The following is a 20,885-nucleotide window of genomic DNA, read 5'->3' on the forward strand; positions in this document are numbered from 1 at the left end:
AATAAATTATTTTATACGCTAGTTAATAACGTGAGGGTATAATGGAAAAAAAATAAGGAATTGAATTCCTCCAAAATAAGAAATTTGATTATCACTTCCCACTCAAGAATTTAATTCCTCCAAAATAAGGAATTGAATTTCTCTAAAATAAGAAATTTGATTATCATTTCCCACTCAAGAATTTAATTCCTCTAAAATAAGGAATTGAATTCCTAATTTTATTGTGGGTCTCACTTATGTTTTTATTCCTATATGGTTAGTAAATAAATGAGTAATCCATAATCAGAATCTAATTCTTTATTTTGATTTCAATTACAAATTAATAAACATGTCATAAGTGTTTTGTTGGGGTGATGAAAAAGGCTTCCTTACTTAGAGGACGGGCCTCAAACATTGGGATTGTCTCACTTGAAGCTATGAGTGCAAGTAAAGTAAATCATATATTGAAATGGTGATAACAATTTACCATATATAATTGGATGATCCACTACCAATAGTATTGAGATCTTTTGAAATAAATGCACACCTAGATGGATCTATTGAATTTGTTCTCACCTCGCATTTGAGCTAAGTGGTTAAGTTAAAAATAATAACAACCTGAATCCCACGTTAATAATGAACCCATATTGGTTAGTTGTCCAACATCTAATACAATAGATCCCATGCTAAGAAAGAAAAACTTTTGCTCATTCTTCAGTAAATTATAAAATTATTCCTAGCAAGACTAGTTTTACTTTTAGTGCATCCACAACCAGTCTCAAGACCGTAAGAAGCGGCAGAGATCCCCTTCAATTGTCTTGAGTTTTGCCAAATCACAGTACGGAACTAAATAAATAGTAGGCACACATTTGACCTCAGAGCTAGCGTAGCTTAGTTGTGTGTGAGAATTTCGACTCCTAAGTCCTAACAACTGGTGTTTATTTTTAATAACTAATATTATGCCAATCCTGGTCAGGATTTAAATCCACCTTGGAAAGAGAAGATTCGAATTTTGGTGCAAGTAAATGTTTCTTACCACAAAGAGCACTCTTTTTGGGTGAAAAAAAGAAGAGCACTTTAGCAACAAAGGAGAGTAAGACAATGCACCAAAGTGATAACATCACCATCCAAGATTGACAGGAATTTACATCATTCACAAAGTTTATCCATCCATAGTTTAATTTCCAAAGATTCTTTTAACATCTAAATTTACACCACAATCTTCACAAGATACTCTACTCTAACCACCTTCGTCCCACCTAAGTCTTAATAACGCCAACCTCCTCTTTGCTTACAACCTGTTTTTCACTGCACTCATCTGTTACAATGCTCACCAGATCTGTCTTTTTCTCACTTGTGCTTTGGTTTTCATTATTGTCACCTGTAGATGGATTATCACCTCCTACACTAACCAGTGAACACAAAATCTCATCATCTTTTGCATCTTCTCTCTCTTCAGCTTGGACACCTATGACAGCTTTATCATCACTCTCATCTGTCTCAATGTTCAATGAACCAACAGGATTCTCAGCATTAGTTAATAAAATTTTTGACTCAGCTTTCTGGTCTGCTGAATCCCCTTTATTTTCTTGAACTTGCTCCTCCTGTACATTCCCAGAAATAACTGCTCCATCTTGGACCTGCTCTGTTGGACCACAGCCTGGCTCAGAAAGTATGCTTCCTTCGGCAGTCCTAACCTCTTGCTTTGATGGAAGTTCAGCACCCAGGCTACAGCTAACACCATTGATCTGTTTGGATAACAATGTGTCATTAGCTGGAGTGTGCTGACTTGTCTGAGCGATAGCTTTTAAAGACCCAGGATGTGTGGCACTAGGTGTGACAGCAGTGGGTGGATGGATGGAAAGTGTCGTAGCAGAGACGCCACTGCGAATATAATGTACATTAGGATGAGGCTCTGAATGAGTGGGCATGCCACCAGGTAAGGACGATTTGATAGAACCACCTGTGGGCATGATGTGGATAGCATTGTTTGCCTTAGCAGCCTTGAGCAGTGATGCAGCATCCGAAGGAGAAGCGATGCGTGCCCCAGCAGCAACTGCAGTGGCTCTTACCATAGCATCTGGACTGGAATTAGACTTTGTTAATGTTTTCTTAGAGGTTACTCGAGATTTTGTTGTGGAACCCAATGATCCCATTTGAAATGGTGGGTTAAGGCCTTGTTGTGACTGTGATTGTGTTTCAGCAGCAGTAGTAGGAATCCCAGAGTTGCTAGTTGCATTTGTTCCAGCAGGCTTACAGTTTGCATTTGTTCCAGCTGTTTAAGATTTAAGAAAAATGTAAATTCAAAAATTCACATACATAACTACTAAAAAATTTCATGACAATATCAATTGAAAATCCTAAAGTAAAGAAACCAGTCGGAAAGTTCAAAATTTTGTCAGTAGGTGATGCATGATACATCTACAGAAAAGTCAAGATTTCCAAAAAGGGATGAAAGAAACAAATCCTAGTTTGAAATAAAATTCCAATCAGAGGAAAGTGAAACATAGATAATGCAGCAGTTAGAATATAAAATAAATTGCTTGGCAGAGTAAGCACTAAGCACTGCCAATATAAAATAAGATAATGAATCGTATTAACAATGCTTTTTATTAGTAATAAAATAAAACACCATTTAGAAAAAAAAAATAATGAAACTTTTTTTTTAGTGCTACAGTTCTCCTTTTGATTATGACATAATTAACTGATGGAGGAGAGAATCACCAGTGCCAATTGTATTAGCTGTTATGTTTGGCATATTTAGAGCTCGAGATATTGCATGGCGAGCTGCCAACTGTGCCTCTGAAAGTTTACCACTTGGGTTGCTTGTCAGATTCAAGTTGCGATGTCGCTTCCTAATAATTTGCCACCTCTGTAATATATACCCACAAAATTAGTAGGAAAAAAAATTTGTGCAAAATCATGCCTCCAAAGACAGCCAAAAAGAAGAAAAGTAAGAGTTGGAACACATTGAGTTTGAAATGACAGATGGCAACAAATTATACCAGGAGGTTTTTAAGTTTTAACAACCACCATAGTGCATGATTCACAAGATTAACCACAACATTTTAGTATTCAGGGAAAAAGAATCCGTTGCCGGGATTTGAACCCGGGAAAACTGGGTGAAACCCAGACATCTGACCAAACTAGATGACAACGGATTGCTGTAGTATGGTGGTCTCAATGTTTGAATCCACTGCAAATTTGTATCAGTGAGAAAACTCATCAGCATTATCCACACACAGTTTCTAGATGTGCAATTATATTTCTATGGCAACCATAGAACCCACAGCCTAGGAAATTAATTAGAGGCTATGCTTGGTTCAAATCCAGCTTAGTTGTTGATAATAGACATATCAATCAGTTGATAATTATTTGTATTGGTAAACTAATAAAGAGGGAGAAGGGGGAAGGGGGAAGGGGGGAGGGGGGGGGGGGGGGTTTGGAAAGATTAAACCTTCGAAAATCTTTTATATTAAACTCTAGTCAGCATCACATATATTAAATGTTTAAAGTTTCTTAAATCATTTATAAACATCCAGAAAATATGTTTACCATGGCCAATTAGAAGTCCACAATCATTATAATCACATTACAAACAGAAATGCAGACAAGTTAAAGAAAATCAGCTTTGAGTCAAGGTAGTATCTGTTTCAGGAAATAAAAACAAGGAAACTTTTGTAACAAAATTCAAAATAGCATAATAGTTGCACGATGTAAATAATACTTGTACGACATTAAAGGATAAAACTAGGTACAATTACTTCTGTTAGGTTCCAAAAGTTCTCTTAAAAAAGTTTATAATAGTGAGATTAAAGACTCATTTTACCAATTAATAAATCTTGTGCAATAGATCAAATCCACAAAATTTCATTAAAAAGTAATCACTATAATGCATGACTTCACCTGGATTTCACCAATAATTTAAAACTTATCAGAATTTTTATGAAGAAAGTGATAGCTCAAATCAAATGTTGAAATTTATCGAAACGAGTTTTTTTTTTTTCTCTTTATCATTTAATATCTCAAATATTTGCTAGATGATAGATCCTCATCATCACTTTGCCAAAAAAGTGAAATTTTTAGAATCGGAACCTAACAACCCTAAGTAACCTAACTCTCCAATATTAAATACCACAAAATTTCTAAGCTCTAATTTTCCTAACAATAAGTTAAAAAGTCAATATCAGATTCACTGTCAAGAATTATTAAGAGTCAAAGTATTTGGGTTCTAACACTTGATGTCTATTCTAAGACTATTCTACTCTTTCTTTTAACAAGGAGAACCTTCTACTCTTTAATGAGTCAGCAACTGGGTAACTCTAAATATTATTATATTCACTTATTTCATTTTTAAATGTCATTTATGCATCATTCTATTTTTAAATGTCATTAAACAGTTAAAAAGTCGATCAAAAATTGAATGTCAAGAATTATTAAGAGTCGATGTATTTTGGTTATAGAAACACTCGTCTTTTAAGTTTTTTAAAGAGTCAACTCAGTCTTTTTAAAAGCCATTTGGGGGGTCCATCTAAGCTTATAAATAAGTTATCTCTTGTAAAGAAAATTAGATTTTGATTAATGAAAATTAAGTGTTGCTGAAAGAGGTTTACTGCCTTGATGTCTTTATACTTTCTCCTCTTTATTTATCTCTATTTCTATAATTTGTCTGCAGTTACAGCAAACCCCTAGATCTTCTTTCTTCTCCTTACTTCTGATTACTCAAATTTCTGCCATCTACAACCCATCATAATCATAGTCAGGACTCCTATCAAATAATAATAGATAACAACAACAACAACAACAATAATAATATAATCATAGGCAGCACACACCTAATGTTGTCCTACATGATATGGTGCATTTGTATCTTCTTTATGTCAATTTAGATACATTGATTAATAAGGTATGATTTAGAAAGAAAAAACAAAAAAAAACCCAAACAAACAAACAAATGAACACAAGTAAATACAATAAAGAATAAGCAACAAACATGAAAGGAGGAAACAAAATTGATAGACAAGTAACAGAAAAGCCAACAAGCCTGGAAATTTCAGGAACCAGTTGGGGAGACAGAAAACAACCTGAGATAACTGAGCAGCAGTTCTGTCCCCTTTAAAATCTCCTCTTAAGATATTTGCCCAATTTCCTTCACCACATTTCTGCACAGCAGCAATCAGTTCCAAATCCTCAGCCTCTGACCACTTTTTTCTTTTCTTTCGAGGAGCCATGCTGTTGCTAGCTGATCCATTCGCATCAACTCCTTCAGCAGTTGCTGCTGCAGAAGTTGTCGCAGCAGAAGTTGTCGCTGCAGGGATGGTCTGTTTCTGAACAGAAACCGGAACTGTAATGTTCATCCCTTGCATTGAACAAGTTGGTTGTGAATTTTCGTAAGCTCTAGATGACTGTCCATTAGGTATATTTATGGTCAATGGAGCCTCAACTGTTGCACCATTTAGACGACTGGAGTCACTTGGTAAACCAGAAGCAATTAAAACCTGAACAAAACAACCACTCCAACAAGTTAAGCTGGCTGGATCAGTAGAATAATAAGGTAAAAAACAATAGAGACATTATAAAAATTTAGAAAAATATGCCCACATGATGCGTAAGCTGTTATGAAACGGATTTTAAGTTAAAATCTATGCAGTCTAAACCAACCACCACTAATATAAGAAAAACTATCATATAGACAACAACATAATCATTTGAAACCTTCGCTATAGCCCTGTTCACAACATTAGTCAACTGGCATTGGAATTCCTACATGCACAATTCACTGTTCTGCTTGTCCACTAACTGAGGTCATGTGTCCCAGATAATAACTATATGATACAAAGGCACTAGCTTGGTTGGACATATTTCACCATCTCAAAAAATACTTTTTGGTCAAAAAGTAAGTTCATTAGTAATTGGTTGGAATATTAGTTTTTATTTATATTCAAATCCATTGAGTCGAGTTATTTTGAACTCTGTGATTGCTGGACATGAGCCATAACAATGGGCCATGGGTCCCTTTTGTTAGGTGGCTATTAAGATTAGTTACGGTGATGAAATTTTTAAGGGGACCTTTGAGTTAATATCTTAGGCAATTAGGAATCTTAGTCATAATCCTATTCCTATTAGGAAAACGAAGAAAAGTATACATCTACCTATATAAGCCTATCAGGTTTTATTTTTCCTTTTTTAACCCAATTAAACCCTAAACCCCATGTTTTTCCTATATCCTCTTTTCTCCCATATAACCCTTCAAATAATCCCTAGAACCCAATAATTAGCCATTACGCAATGAATTCCAGTAAGCTGTTGTCCTCTTGGCAGTTACCCCTTATTTGCTACTTTTATCTCACTCCTACAAATCCGTAACTTACAAAACCCAACCCACCACATAACCAAACTTAAGGAAATTTATCAAACCGACACATCAGAGTAGATATCATTCTTTTAACTTCAAATTTAGTCAGCACCTTCTCATGTTTTGGTAGCCAGATGTGCATAAATCAGCCATGCAAGTCACTAACATTTTCTCAGAATAGCCTTAACCCACTACTCATATTCCTGGAGTACCTCTAGATATTGATAACATTCTTCAGCCAACTTCTGAACACTAAAATCTATATAATTTAGTTGCCAAATTCTTGCAAAAATGAGATACTGGAACCGGAAATGATAAAAGGAGAATTTCTAAAGAAGAAGCAGAGCCATTTGGATGTACATATGAGCAGACCAAGTGGCTTCAACTGAGGAACATTAATTAAAGTCGACAAATCATCATACATTAAACGCTCATCAACAAGGGTCCATGTGGAATTTCTAAAAATAATATACCATACAGCAAAGCATTTATTAAGTACGAAAATATTCTATATACCTTCACACATGCTGCAGCCTCTGTTGAAGCTTCCCCGCTAACATCAGGAAAAGCTTCCAATTCATATTCTAAATCACTATCATCATCCTGCCAGCAAAGTTCAACATCACTCATAATAGGGAAAATGTATTTATATCCTGCTAGGAATAATGTGTGGGAAATGATTTTTCTTAGGCAATATACTTCATCACAGCTCAATTAGCTTGCAAAAGATGTAGGACAGTCTTCAGCAAAAGATTTTATTTTATTTCATACAACTTAGATAAATTTCCATGACAGTTACACATCCAGGAACATTATGAAATTTCAAATTTTTATCATGGAACTAGAAACAAGTACCACTTCATAAGGAAAAGTGGTGCAAGAAAAGCACTTTATGTTTTCATTCCAATTGACTAATGGAAAGATTTTTAACGTATACATCATTTAGATTCAAACAAAGAGGCTGAATAAAAGAGTGAATTATAAAAAGTCGCAAAAAGTGATCTTAATCAAATGACTATCATTCCATTTACTTGTTCCCACCTATTGACAGAATGCGCAAGAGACAAACTCACCTCTCCATTTCATACCTTGTCCCCAAATAGCAGCTCACAAAATGAAAGTGTACAGTAAAGTTGACAGTAATTCTGTTAAAGTAACCTTAAGGGGAATGGGGTCAATTTTTTAAAAAGCGATTTGCAAGGCCATTTAGCAAGACATGAAAATTAAAAAAAAAACACTCAAATTCCATTCTCAGGGACTCAAAACAACATAATTCAAACCTCAAAACCCATTATCTTTATTGTCTGCTCTTGAGAAGCACACAATATGACAAACATATACTAAATAACTCGTGGTGCTACAAAAGACCTGTCATTTATTCTCATTTAATCTCAAGTTTAGCACCTCAAAACTTTGAACTGCTCTTTAAATAAGAAAAAAAGTACAGCACCAATTAATTCAGCTATCATTATATTGCCCAGTCAAGTTTAAAGGCAAATTCAAGCCATTCTAATTTCTATAATAGCCACAAATAATTTCACTTGTTAAGCTTCATTCTGAAACAACACATCAAAACAAAAATTCATAGAACTAAAAGGTTAGGCATTTCAAGAAGTTCTCAGCCAGCCCATACAACAATAACTATTTGATAAAGCTTCACCGGCTCTCTCATGTATTACTAGGCATCGAGTCACAAATATCCTACTCCAAGAGTCTCTCTAAGCCTCCCTCCCTCTCCTTCTCTCTCTCTAAATTTTTTTTAATCTTTAATTCTTAAATCATTACAATTCCCATTATACTCAATCTTACAAACTCCAATCATTCACACACAAAACCCCAATATAATTACATTTTTATCAAGTTATAACATTTAAGCAGAAGAATACAGCAAAAACCACAAACTACAATTCAAGAAAAAAGTGGGTAACAGACCACAGGTTGAGCCCCATCGTCCAATTTGTCAAGCAAAGCTTCGCGATAAGCTAAATGGCGCCAAAGCATCTGATACTCTCTGGCATTAGAAATTCCAGTTGAAGTCTTCGCCACCAACTGATTCCAATCGATCTTCACCTCCGGCGAGTGAGCCACTTCCTGTAGCAATGCCAGCACAGTGGTTGCTGTGTACCTGCCCGTTAACAGTACAGAACCCCCCATTAAACCCAATATACCAAAAAAAAAATCTCAACATCCAGAACACAAATACCCAAACTCCATTAAACCCAATACACAAATCAAAAATCCCAACTTCCAAAAGCAAATAACCAAAACCCCATAAGACCCAATACACTGAAATCCCCAAAAAAAAAAAAAACCGCACACACACAGAAAACCTGAAATCAATGAGAGAGGGAAAAGAGGGACCTCTGTAAGAGAGTAGCCGTATCTTCTTCGGTGATAGAACCTTTATTCTGGACATTGGCTTTCTCAACCATTGTTTTGCTTATAGTGGATTTCAAATTGCATATTAGGAGAAGAGAAATTAGCGAAGGGAAGCTCTAAAGGGACAAACTTTACTAGTTCAGCCAAAACCCTAAACGCTAGAAAGGGTTTTAGAGAGAGAGAGTGCTTTGACCGGAAGAGAAAGAGAGCACGAGTACGGACAACGGAGTGAAATGACAGACCTGGTCGTTGAAGAGCATGAATAGAGTGAAGAGCACGCGCCCTTTGGAGGTAATCGGGTAAGAAAGAGAGAAGAAGCAAAGCAATATGGCCGGAAAGGAAGGAGGGAGGAGTTAAAGATTACGAGAAACGGCCTGTTTGGGAAGACCGGTGCTTTGGGCCCAAGAAATCTCCAATTAATCGCTACTCCTTCTATTTACGAAATTTTAGAGGATTTCTGTCACACTTTTTTTTTTGGAAAATGTTGTGAAATAATCTTTTTTAATACCAAAATTATTTTTTTAACTCTTACGGTCTTACTTTCAAAACTAATCTTTTTTTAACTCTTTGAACACTTCTTACTTTCAAAACTAAATCTTTTTTTTACTCTTTGAACACTTTTTGGATCAAGACACCTTTTTAGTGGCCTCATGATCAACATAGCAATACTCTGTCGACAAGAAAATTGAATTTAATAAAAATGTAAAAAAAATGAGAGAAGATGAACATGATGAACTGGCCACAGCATAATTTAGATAGTGTTAAGATGGCTATAGCACTACCTAAAGTGGCAACCATATGTTGACCATCGAAATTTTAAATCTAAATTTGAATTTCATTGATAATGAGCTTTGAAGATAAACATGAACAAAAAATTCAAATTTCTGAATCTAACAAGATTAAACTCTCAAAGCAAAAAGTTATTTCATTGTGCTGTAAAAGTGTGGTTATATACTTATATCACATACAGTGTTGTATTATAGAATTTTTTTTTTTTTTGGTAATAGTATTATAGAATTTTTCATATCATGTATAACAAAGGAAAAATGTAATCAAGTATTTTATGTGGTTTGAGAGATATGTACGGTGGAGATTGAGGCTCCAGGTTTGTTGTGATGGTGCTGGTATCATGCATCAAGTCTTAGGGTGTGTGTGTGTGTGATGAAGAGAATATAGTATTTATTGCTAAATCCAAACAGTGGTGTGTGCAATCTCACATTCTCACTCATCTTGTTGTCGTGCACTCACTCCCCTTTTAAATATAGAAAAATTCCAGCTTCATATTCCGCCTTCCATTCAAATTTAAACTCACACGTTGCGCATGGCCCCAAAAAAAAAAAATACTCACTCGTTGAGCTTTTCATTTAGGACACGTAGCAACTGAAATTATGGTATATAAGTACAAAACATTGTAATAAAATAGTGTAAGTCATAGGAGGATGAACGACATATTTATATTGTAGAATATAATATTAATAAACCGCCCATATTATAACACGCAAATTAATCCATATTAACACACAAATTTATCACATGACTATGTATTAATTATAAATATATAAATAATTTCTCATATATTTTTGTCCCAAGACTGAATCGAATCAGCCAGACCGGTCTAAGAATCCCAAATCGCAATAAGACCATATTGAACGGGTCTGACTATTTTTATTTACTATATACATGTTTCATCTATTATATTTCTATGCATATCTTTACTGATGAACTGTTGTGATTTTCATCTAATAGCTCTCCATGAATCATACCAGATGTAGACTCTGGAACAACCGAACAACAACCTCACCACACTTGGATTCTAGTCCCACAAATGAAAAATTAAAAGAGAAGCATTGATCTATCAACAATGTAAACAAAAGAGAAGCATTCACAGACAAGCAGCCTTCAGCTTTATTTTAATTACCATAATTCACTAAAATTACTAATACAAGATTATCTAAAACAACCTACAGCCACCCGAGTATGTGATTTGACATCTTTGTAACTAGCTAGAATGTACTTTCCTAGAAATTAATTGATCCTTCTATAAAAAATACCAAAAAGTGTAAAAAATAATAACAATAATAAATGCAGACTGACATCGATCAAATCATAACTAAAACCTTTTTTTAGGGAAACTAGGTTTCAGTTTCCAAGACCCTTGTCCAAACCTGCTGCTATAACTTTGAAGGGCAGAGATTCACAGCCTGACCTTGAAGATATATAATTCCAAAGTTCTGAAAGATGATACAAAACAAACCAAAGGGAAGGCAAGGTCACCACACGTCTCTGAGGTATCGTCCATCCATCTGCAATTGCTTCACTATAGACTCTGCCTTTGTTGAGTCCACTTTTTCCTGAAATTTATTGCCAGACAGAATTTGAAAACCCTGATTTAATAAATATAAGGGAAAAGCAAACCATCAAACAGCATTTTTTCCACTAGAAAAGCCATAATTGCAGGATTCCAAACCAAGGACAGGGGAAACTCCTATATCAGCATGAGCAAAATACTTGAACAATCATCAAATCAATAATTTGGTGAAAGCTTTTCTCCTATGATCAAATACAATTTCTAGATATCTTAGAAAACCACAATATTGCAACCAGAGAGAGATAATTGCTTAGGATTCTATAAGCATGTGTAGCTATTTTGTCCGTGCGAAGGTGTGTATGTGAGTGAGTGAGAGAGAGAGAGTAATTGGTACCTCCTGCTGGACAATTGTATGCAAAGTCCGATGAACGTCTCTAGCCATACCCTTTGCATCACCACATACGTAAAGGTATCCCCCTTGAGATATTAGGTTCCACATGTATGCTGCCTGTACATGGAATAAATTGGTGCAACTGTTAAAAGGTATTTATCTAATGAACAGTAACCACTTTATGCTTCCCACAAGTACTTACTCTATCCACCATTTTATGTTGAACATACTCCTTTGTTGCTCCCTCACGTGAGAATGCAACAATTAACTCTGACAACACGCCTTGTTCCACAAAATTGTTTAACTCATTTTCATAAATGAAATCCTACAAAAACAAAGATCAAGGCTATAAATTCATAGAGCACAAGCACCAAATATTCCAAAATATTAACAAGTATGGAAAGGTACAGAGTAACAATGTTTACCATTTGGCGATTTCTGCAACCAAAGAAGAGAAGTGCAGGACCAAGTTGAGCACCCTCTTCTTTGAGGGCCATTCTTTCCTGGAAAAGGGGAAAATGTACTTTATTTTTCGTTTTTCCACACATAAACAAGGAAAACCTAGAATTTTTAACGCAATTTCAAACCTGTAGGAATCCTCGGAAAGGTGCTAAGCCCGTACCAGGCCCCACCATGATAATTGGGATTGAATGATCAGCAGGTAACTTGAAATTAGATTGCCTAATAAAAATAGGAGCCCAGCTACAGTTTTGGCTTTTCTCTAGAGGAACTGCATTCTGATTTTATCCAACACAGTTTGGTGTTAGTTACAATCAAACCTAAGTCATGTTGTAAGAGAGTATAAAGGTTTTGGCATTGCACAACCAAAACAATTATTGTAGTGATAGGGACAGAGAAATCAAAGCTCGATACTACCTTCATCCAGAATGAGCACACTCCTTTGTGAATTCTGCCAGTGGGAGTTGGACCATAAACTAAAGCACAGGTCACATGAACATGATTGGGGACAAATCTGTTAAAAGCAACAACACTTATTAGGTCTCTACAAATCCAATTATCTTTCTAAAAATACTGTACATAAGTATCACAGTGAAACCACCTTGGCGAAGATGATATTGAATAGTAACGAGGCTGCAAGCGAGGGGCTACTGCAGCAAAAAATACACCAAGTGAAGGCTTTGCTGATGGAAACTCGGCCATTACCTCAACAAGACTTCGCTGACTTCCAACAATCCATTTTGAGTACTCATCCTGGATAGTGCAAAGCATATGATAAAAATGTCGATGACATATAAAAAGAAGCATACATATGAAAAAGGAACAGAAAAACAAAGGAAAATTTGCATGAAAATTGCCAACCTTCCCCTGAGGTGATGATAAAAATTTAAGTTTTTCTGCTTCACTGGGTTCAGCAGCATGTGCAGCCAAAGCAATTAGAGCAGCCTGACAGTAAAAATAATTTGAAAGAAATATTTATAAGTAACAAAACAAAAAAGAAAAGGGAAAGGCAAGATTTGGAAAAATGCATAAAGATTACCTTCCGAGGAGGGTTCAACAAATCAGCATAACGTGCCAATGCCATTCGGAGTGTGCAAGGACCGGGGAAGGGAGGCGGCAAAGAGCTTCCAAGAGGTGTCCCATCATCACTATCAGTGTGAATGGTGAACATCAAATCTAAAGGTTGACCCAAACACTTCGCAGCTTCTTCAATTGTTTCATCAGAATTATCTGCATAAACACCCACATGGTCTCCAGTTTCATATCTGAGACAAAGGAGAGATGATTATCAGGTTGACAACTTAATGCCAGCACTAATAAAAAACATCATCAGATCTAATCATTTAATAGAAAAAAGGAGCTCAAATCAAATCAAAAGCAGACACAGCTAGATTGAAAGTAGACAAAACCAGTTCTAGAGCAGTCAAATTAATCAATTTACACCTATCACCACAAATATTAATCAAAAGCAGTGGATAACGTCATGAACTTACGTAATACCAGTTCCAGAGATATCAAATTCCAGATGTATGCAAGAGCGGTCAGACTCAGGTTGGTGAAGCTCTCTTTGAACAGCAACATTAACTCTTCAGGAAAACAAAAGCACAAAATTTAGTAAAAAAATTGGGAGGAAAATGGAGTAAACAGAAACTACACCAATTTTACTAAAACATAATAATTTCTAAAGAAGCAAGACATGCACAATCTCCGAGTACCTGCAAGGATGGTGAATATCAAAAGAAGCATTCCCATTTGCCATATTCAAGTAATTATCCTCATAAGAGGCAACACTAGGGTCATGAATAACAACTCTATATTCTGGAACCACAGCTGTATATGGAGTAGACACAGTATTTGTATCATCTTGGAGTAATTGATCCAGTTCGGGCCACAATAATTCCCTCCTAAAGAAGAACCAAAACATTTACAGTTAATGCAACAGAAAAAAGATGCTATACAAATACTTCATACATTAAGATTCCATCTTAAAAGGTCAATCAATAAAAGAAACTGTGATAACAGGACTACAGCATACCAAGCAGAAAAATCATCCTCAATGCATTGATCATCATCACCTAAGCCAACGGGAACAAGACGCTTTGCACCTAAGTCAACCACAAAGAGACAACTTCAATGACAAATAAACAGAGTTGGAAATCAAAACAAACTAAATGAAAAACAATTAGATGAAAATAAAAAATGGTTTGGAAACATCAATCCTAACCTGTTCTGTTACAGGTGTATCTACATGGCGCATGGCTAGCCAACCATTAGAAACCCAAATTATGGAACCAAAAGACATTGAAGTTCAAGCGGTAAAGAAATATTTTTAAACCTTTTAATGAATTTAATGCACCTATTGCAACTTAAGGACATGTGTAGGCATACGCACACAAGGACTAAGCATCAAATTTGGTTTCCTTAAACTACACACAGCCCTCCAATCAGGAAATAAAAATAGAAAAAATTGGGATTTCCTCAAACTCTGAAGAGACCAAAACCCACAAGGAAGACCAAAATCTGATTCTACACAAAAAAGCCTCCACCCATTCCCCCAACTGTCAAAAATCCTCCTATTTCTCTCCGTTATGAACATAACAGACCCCTAGTTTGGGCTTTACAAGGAAGAAAAACCAATACAACACTTATAATACCAGTAATACTAATATCTGAATAACATAACATGTAGATTTTCATTTGCATTTAGTATACATCAAGAATAGGGGTGGGTGTGCGTCGGGTCGGGCCCATATTGGCCAAACAATTGACCCAATCTGACTAACCGATTTGACCATTTCTCACAACCAACATCCGACCCAACCATTGTGAGTCGGTTATCGATAAGGCCGATATAAGTGGGTCGGTTGGAATTATTAGACCAACATTTGATCAGTTTCAAAACCAACATCCGAACCAACTTTGATGGGTCGGTTGGTATTATCGGCTCAACTTGGTGGGTCGGTTGGTATTATCGGCCCAACTTGGTGGGTCGGTTGTTGGTAAAATTATCGGCTGGCCGATAAGGGGTTGGTTGGCAGGTAAAACCAACCCACGCCCACCCCTCAAGATAACTAATGAAGCAATTAATTTAATATAAAAAATTCAAAAATGCTACCACAGTACCATGAATAATTTATACAAAACATAGGCAGATAATTAAGTTAGTGGCAAGGATTATGTGTGTGTGTGTGTGAGAGAGAGAGGGAGAGAGGGAGGGAGGGGGAGAGAGAGAGAGAGAGAGAGAGAGAGAGAGAGAGAGGGAGGGGGAGTTTATAATAAAAATTATTCACAAGCAAATATCATAAGCAGTTACACCATTAGAGAATAAAAGTCTGCGAAGAGGACCAGTCTTTACATCGAATTCCAAGAATGAAAGTTTCAGTACAATGTTAGGCTAAGCATGTCATTAATCATGCTGAAATGCAAGTGGCAAGGTACAGAAGGAAAATTTTTATACATTCAATAGCAACACAACAATGAAAACAAGAGTAGTTATACCTTCTTCACTAAGTTGATCATCAACCACTTTTCCTATCTGTTTCAATAAGGGCGTGGTCAGAAGACAATACCAGCATATAATGGATGAAAAAGAATATAGTACCAATTTTACCTTATTGAAATGTTCATATTGCCGATTACCCAGACCAAAAACACCATATCTTAGTTGTTGAAGCCAAGCACCCCGATCTTTTCCCTGAAATGAAACAATAGCATCTCAATTTATTAAATATTAATGAAAATGCCACCATTGTGACTTTTAAGTGTTGATCAACTGAATGTTTACAATAAAGCTACCAACCTCAGTAAACCATTTGTAAAATCTTGCTGCATTATCAGTTGGCTCTCCATCTCCATAACTACAAAGTAAGGTCAAATATATTGAATGTGCTGTGCATTTAGAAAAACCAGTAAGATTTTAAATATAACTTAGTTTTGGTATAGGTAAAATGTATATCTTACGTGGCCAACATAAAAAATGCCAAGGTCTCTTTCTTCAGTTTTTCTTCATATTTATCATCCTCCGCAGCATAATCATCCTAATTCAACCATAAACAATAAACTTATTGTATATTCCAGATTATGCAGTTTTCCCTTCAGCAATGCAATAAAAAGCATGAGTTCCCATCCAACGTACCAGGTCAACAACCTTGACAGCAGCTTTCTCATATCTTGCCTTGATCTCTTCAGCCAAAGCCTATGCTCACATCAAAGCATGTCAGTTAGAATAAGAACTCTTCCCAAAAGAACACTTTAAGTTACTAAATATATTGTAAGTTCAGGAATCAGGATACATAAAAGAAATACATAACTTTTAGCTGTGTTCAACAGAAACTAAACATCATGATGGCATTCCTAGCTACAACCGGGAATGTGTTACCACTGGCCCAGAAAGACATGCTGACACTGCAAATGACTTCTGTACTTCTGCCTACACTTTTAGCACAGTATTATTAACATATTACCACATTCGTGATTCAGTGGTATGATTTCCAAATGACAAGTCAGAAACCGCACCACTTACTTAGTACAATGAAGCTGTCATGAATTCATCAACTGACTATTAAATTTCATACTGGCCACTCAAACCATGAACACCTGAAGTGTAAAGCAGAAGTACTGTGTAGTCATAAACATTTCAACCAGTCATTTTCTCCTATGGGTTAAATCTCTAGAGGTCCAAGAGTCAACACATTCTCAACCATTCCATTTCCATTTCTTGACATTAAGTGCCAAACGTTTAGATTACCACGGCACTGGTTTAAACCATTTAGAGGAAGTGCCAATCTTGGCTCGAGGCAACAATCCGAATCAACTCTCCCTTGCAGGGTCATAACAAGCACTCAGACATATAGAATTCTATGCTGGTGTTAAATAAAATCCTTACCCAAATCTTTAATTTGACACAAACCACTACTAAAAATCCAATCTTCCCCATCAACCTCCTAAACAAATCAAACTACTCAAATCCCAAAACCCAACAAAGCTCACCCATTTGATCACAAACACAAACAATTCAAAACGTAAGATTGAAATTCAACACAAACACAAACAGTAACATTTTCCAAATTGTTTACCTTAGCGAAGCCCTCAGCTGTACCCGTCTGAGTCCCATAGAAGATAGTGACCCGAGTCTTGCCCGAGGCAACCTCAAACTCGTCCTCTTCGTCCTTCATCACCGGCGGATTGGGCACCACCAGCTGCTTCACCTCCCGGCTCCGATCCGTCGATCTCCTCCACACCAACACCAAAACCCCAATTACCAGTGCAATTGAAGTCGTCGCGATCACCACCACCGTGTCCGTTACCGAACCACCGAACGAAACCCCCAGCGCCGACTCCAGCATGCGCACCAAATCCGAATTCGAACTCATCGTGATCCCAGTAAAAAATTTGGAGCTCAAAAACAACTTGCTCGCTCGCTCTCTCAGCTCCGTGAAGTGAATAGCTTGGTATGGAGCTATGGAGCTCTCTCTCGGGGGTTCGATTACTTCGATGGCAGCGAGCGAGGTTGGTGAACGAGATTGAGAGATAGAGAGATTGACTACAAATTTCGAGCCGGCTTTTATATTTTTAACATTTTTATATGAAGTAAAATAAAAAATAAAAAATAACAAAAGAGGCTTTTCGTGAACCTCCAATTATTTTGTCGCAAAATTTGGGGGCGTTCTTTTGTGTGTCCTTTTACCGCGATCCAACTATCCGCGTTGACAAAACCGGAAAGCTCTTGAAAAGTTCCTCCATCGTGTACTTCTTAGTCATTTTGGTCTATGTAAAAAAAAATTATTTGATATATCTGATACATTATTATGTGCTATGTGGTATAATTAATTTAATGTGTAAGAATATTATTGGACGGTATATTTATATTAATAAACTATAATATTAATAATATTTACTCATATTATAACACGTTAGATACGTAGCAGTGTATCGGATACACAAAATAATTTCTCTTTTATAAGGACCGGTTTGAAATTGTTATTAGACACTTAAAAGTTGTTGTAAATGACAATTTTAAGTCATTCACAACTGTTTTGGTGTTTGGTAACAAAACAAAAAATTGTAGTAACTCACTATTCTACGTGACTCAGTACAATTTTGAAATAATTGTTGTACATGAAAGTTAGGGGCCCAATTAATTAAAATTTTAAGTTATCCAATATATCCTCAATTTTTATACAAAATGACAAAGGATTATTCTCAATTTTTATATCATGTCTATTTTAGTAATTATATACAGTCACAACAGTTTTATATTAAATTTACCAAACACTTTGATAATTTTTTTAAAATTTTTTTTCTTTTTTTTTTTTGAAACTATTCAGACCCAATTTTTTTATCAATAGTCCTAACATACTCTTTACACATATTTTCATTTAAAAAAATATTAAAACTTATTAGTATACCCGATATAATTTTTTAAATTATCCTTACTAAAACTCAACGTACCACTCATTAATTCTATTATTATACCCAACAAACACACCAAACTTCAACATCATCACACCACCTCTCAACCCAAACAACATCACCACCGGAATCAGCCCCTAGCCCATCATCCCCACTTGCCACCATTATCACCCAAATAAGGCGATTTTGAATTCTACGTTTTCTAATTCTTTTTTTTTTTCATGATTTAAATATTAGATTCAGGGCTCTGTTTTAACTGGAGAAGCCAAAATCATGTACACGACCATAAGGCTGAGTATTGAAAGCAAAACCCAAACTGAAAAGCTTTGGAAGATGGGGTGAGACTAGATATTTGGAAGATGAAATACGGAAGTAATGAAACAATGGAGCCCAACAAGTGGACAATAAAAGCTTTCTTTGCTGCATAAAGCCATTTCCATGATCTGAGAGTGATGCAAGTTTTCATCAGCAGCAGTGGCTGGAGGAGCATATTAATATTTGTCAATTTTTAGATTATAATCAAAGTTACTGGCATCAACATAGAGAGAAACTGCCACCATTGGGAGTGGTGTAACTAGAAGTGCAAAAGTGATCATATAGACTCCCACTTACACCGATTTACTGGGAAACGTTAATAGGTATATGAAAGAAGGTTGTTTACTGAACGTATGACTCCTTCAATTAATCTGCCTACAGAAATAAGAAAACCTCAATCCAGATAGGAAAACTTGAAGACAGGATAAGTCGGAATTGCAGCCTTGAGTATGAAAAATTTAATTTAAATGATGAAATCATGTATCTACGTGTAAAAAGTATTTATAATTTCAAAATAGAGTTATTTACATTTATACCACTTGAAATTTATCGTCTTTTTACATATAGTCTCTAAAATTTTAAAAATTATATATACACCCTCTGAGGTTTCAAAACTGTTGCATATGACCTCCTGTAAGAGAAAATAATAAATAAATAAAGAAGAATATATTTGTATTGAGGTTAGACCTTACACTTTGAGTAATCTTATTAGGTCATTTTACCCCCTTAACATACATTTTTGCATACATTTTCATCATTTTTTATCTCACTGTAGAGGGTTATGTGCAACAGTTTTGAAACCTCAGGGGGTGTATGTATAATTTTTGAAATCTCATGAGATGTATGTGAAAAGATGATAAACCTCAGGAGATATAAATATAAATAACTATTCAAAAATATTAAAAATGAACCTTAGGTTTGAGCCCAAAAGAATAAGCTGAAGAGTGAATTGGGTCTTCGGAACAAGGGCTGGGTAACAAGGCTAAAAAATATTGGATCATGAGAATTTAAACTTCAAGATAGTCCATAATGTCTGTATTATACTATTATGGACTGGGAATTTATGCCTTCATTTATTTATTTATTGATTTTTTTTTTTTTGGGTGTGAGACTTAAATTATAGTCAATTTATCCATGCTCAGTACTCTTATTCGTTTAATTTGTGGTCAATTTATTTGGTGGGCTTTAGATACAGAGAAATTTGTTTTGAGTGCTGAAAACATTTAGAAGTAAAGTTGGGCCACTAAAAGCTTAGCCCCCAAAGCACGGGGTTGGAGCCCATTAAATTGTGACTCAGATTCATGAATGGTATACTTTTTTATTTTAGTGGCATGTGAGCGACATAAATGGGTGGCAAGGTAGGTTTTCAAACTCTTATGCGGTTATGCATATATTTTAGGCCATGCTGAGAAAGTTAATGGGGATGGGGGAGACCGGGAGAGCATCAATATGACAAGAAAAGAAGAAGAAGAAAACTAATCGAGACAAACGAAAGTCGGCATCAACGTACCTAACTACATATTAAAATGGAAAAAAAAACAAAGAAGAAAAGGGAACTATATATATATGCAAGCGAAAACCTAGCTAAGTTTGGCGGTCTTGAATTTTTTCCTTCGATATTAGAAGAATCGCATTTTTAAACCACGTTAATGAACTACATTATATGATTGATGGAGTTCATTTGTTAAATAAATTATGGCTTTTTTACTCAAATAACACCTGAACTATAGAGGGTGTGCTCAAATACCACCCAAACTTTTTTTTTTTGTTAATTTACTACCTGAACGTTCACATATTGGCCAATCTACCACCTACCGTCACTTTAGTTAAATTTTCTGTTTATTTCAAGGGTATTTTCGTCAATTTATATGATAAAAACATTTTAAATATTAAAAAAAATCTAAGTAAACCCCCTAAAAAAAGGGTATTTCCATTTTCTATTTTTTACTTTTAAAGTTTTTTTATAATTATATTTTTAAAAAAGTTTTTAAAATAATATTATTTTTTTTATTGTATTCAAGGACAAAATGGGAAGTTTAGGAAATTTTTTGATGATTTAACAGAAAAATGGATGTTAGGTGGTAAATTAGCACATATTGATAATTTCATGTGGTAAATTGACAAAAAAAAAAAGTTTGGGTGATATGAGAGCACACCCCCTGTAGTTCAGATGGTATTTGGGTAAAAAAGCCATAAATTATTATGATCCATCCCAAGGGTTTAAATTTCGAAGTTTTCGGCGAAATTTCGCCGAAAATTTCGTTTTTTAGGGGTTCTGAAATTTTAAC

The 20,885-nt window shown here is 35.4% G+C and overlaps 2 protein-coding genes across 2 annotated transcripts; both read right to left on the minus strand.

The window, feature by feature from the left end:
* Positions 1-1,128: 1,128 nt before the first annotated feature.
* On the minus strand, positions 1,129-9,140 carry LOC147285246 (uncharacterized). Its single transcript, XM_086243954.1, has 6 exons — positions 8,696-9,140; positions 8,267-8,459; positions 6,851-6,937; positions 5,064-5,477; positions 2,704-2,851; positions 1,129-2,254 (listed from the first exon to the last, which is right to left on the minus strand). Exons 1-6 carry the CDS (start codon positions 8,764-8,766, stop codon positions 1,239-1,241), a joined length of 1,929 nt encoding a protein of 642 aa, XP_086100080.1. The 5' UTR covers positions 8,767-9,140; the 3' UTR covers positions 1,129-1,238.
* A 1,454-nt stretch (positions 9,141-10,594) lies between these two features.
* Positions 10,595-17,423, minus strand: ATR1 (P450 reductase 1). The gene is made up of 18 exons (XM_086245836.1): positions 16,947-17,423; positions 16,007-16,066; positions 15,832-15,908; positions 15,671-15,728; positions 15,482-15,565; positions 15,370-15,406; positions 13,907-13,976; positions 13,587-13,775; positions 13,365-13,457; positions 12,911-13,136; positions 12,733-12,816; positions 12,473-12,624; positions 12,289-12,385; positions 12,000-12,149; positions 11,838-11,915; positions 11,615-11,737; positions 11,416-11,529; positions 10,595-11,064 (listed from the first exon to the last, which is right to left on the minus strand). The coding sequence occupies exons 1-18, from the start codon at positions 17,241-17,243 to the stop codon at positions 10,984-10,986; spliced, it is 2,070 nt and encodes a 689-aa protein (XP_086101962.1). The 5' UTR covers positions 17,244-17,423; the 3' UTR covers positions 10,595-10,983.
* Between the last annotated feature and the right edge of the window lie 3,462 nt (positions 17,424-20,885).

This window comes from Dryas octopetala, chromosome 5, assembly GCF_963921425.1.
Source record: "Dryas octopetala chromosome 5, drDryOcto1.1, whole genome shotgun sequence".
In the NCBI taxonomy this organism is placed as follows: Eukaryota; Viridiplantae; Streptophyta; class Magnoliopsida; order Rosales; family Rosaceae; genus Dryas; species Dryas octopetala.

Excerpts from the sequence above, each read along its gene's own strand:
- LOC147285246 (XM_086243954.1), bottom strand. The coding sequence starts at position 8,766 with ATGGTTGAGAAAGCCAATGTCCAGAATAAAGGTTCTATCACCGAAGAA. Across the intron at positions 8,460-8,695 it reads ACGGCTACTCTCTTACAGAG|GTACACAGCAACCACTGTGC; the intron begins GTCCCTCTTTTC and ends GTTAACGGGCAG. Across the intron at positions 2,255-2,703 it reads AGCTAATACAATTGGCACTG|CTGGAACAAATGCAAACTGT; the intron begins GTGATTCTCTCC and ends AATCTTAAACAG.
- ATR1 (XM_086245836.1), bottom strand. The coding sequence starts at position 17,243 with ATGAGTTCGAATTCGGATTTGGTGCGCATGCTGGAGTCGGCGCTGGGG. Across the intron at positions 15,909-16,006 it reads CTGTCAAGGTTGTTGACCTG|GATGATTATGCTGCGGAGGA; the intron begins GTACGTTGGATG and ends TGGTTGAATTAG. Across the intron at positions 15,407-15,481 it reads AATATGAACATTTCAATAAG|ATAGGAAAAGTGGTTGATGA; the intron begins GTAAAATTGGTA and ends TTATTGAAACAG.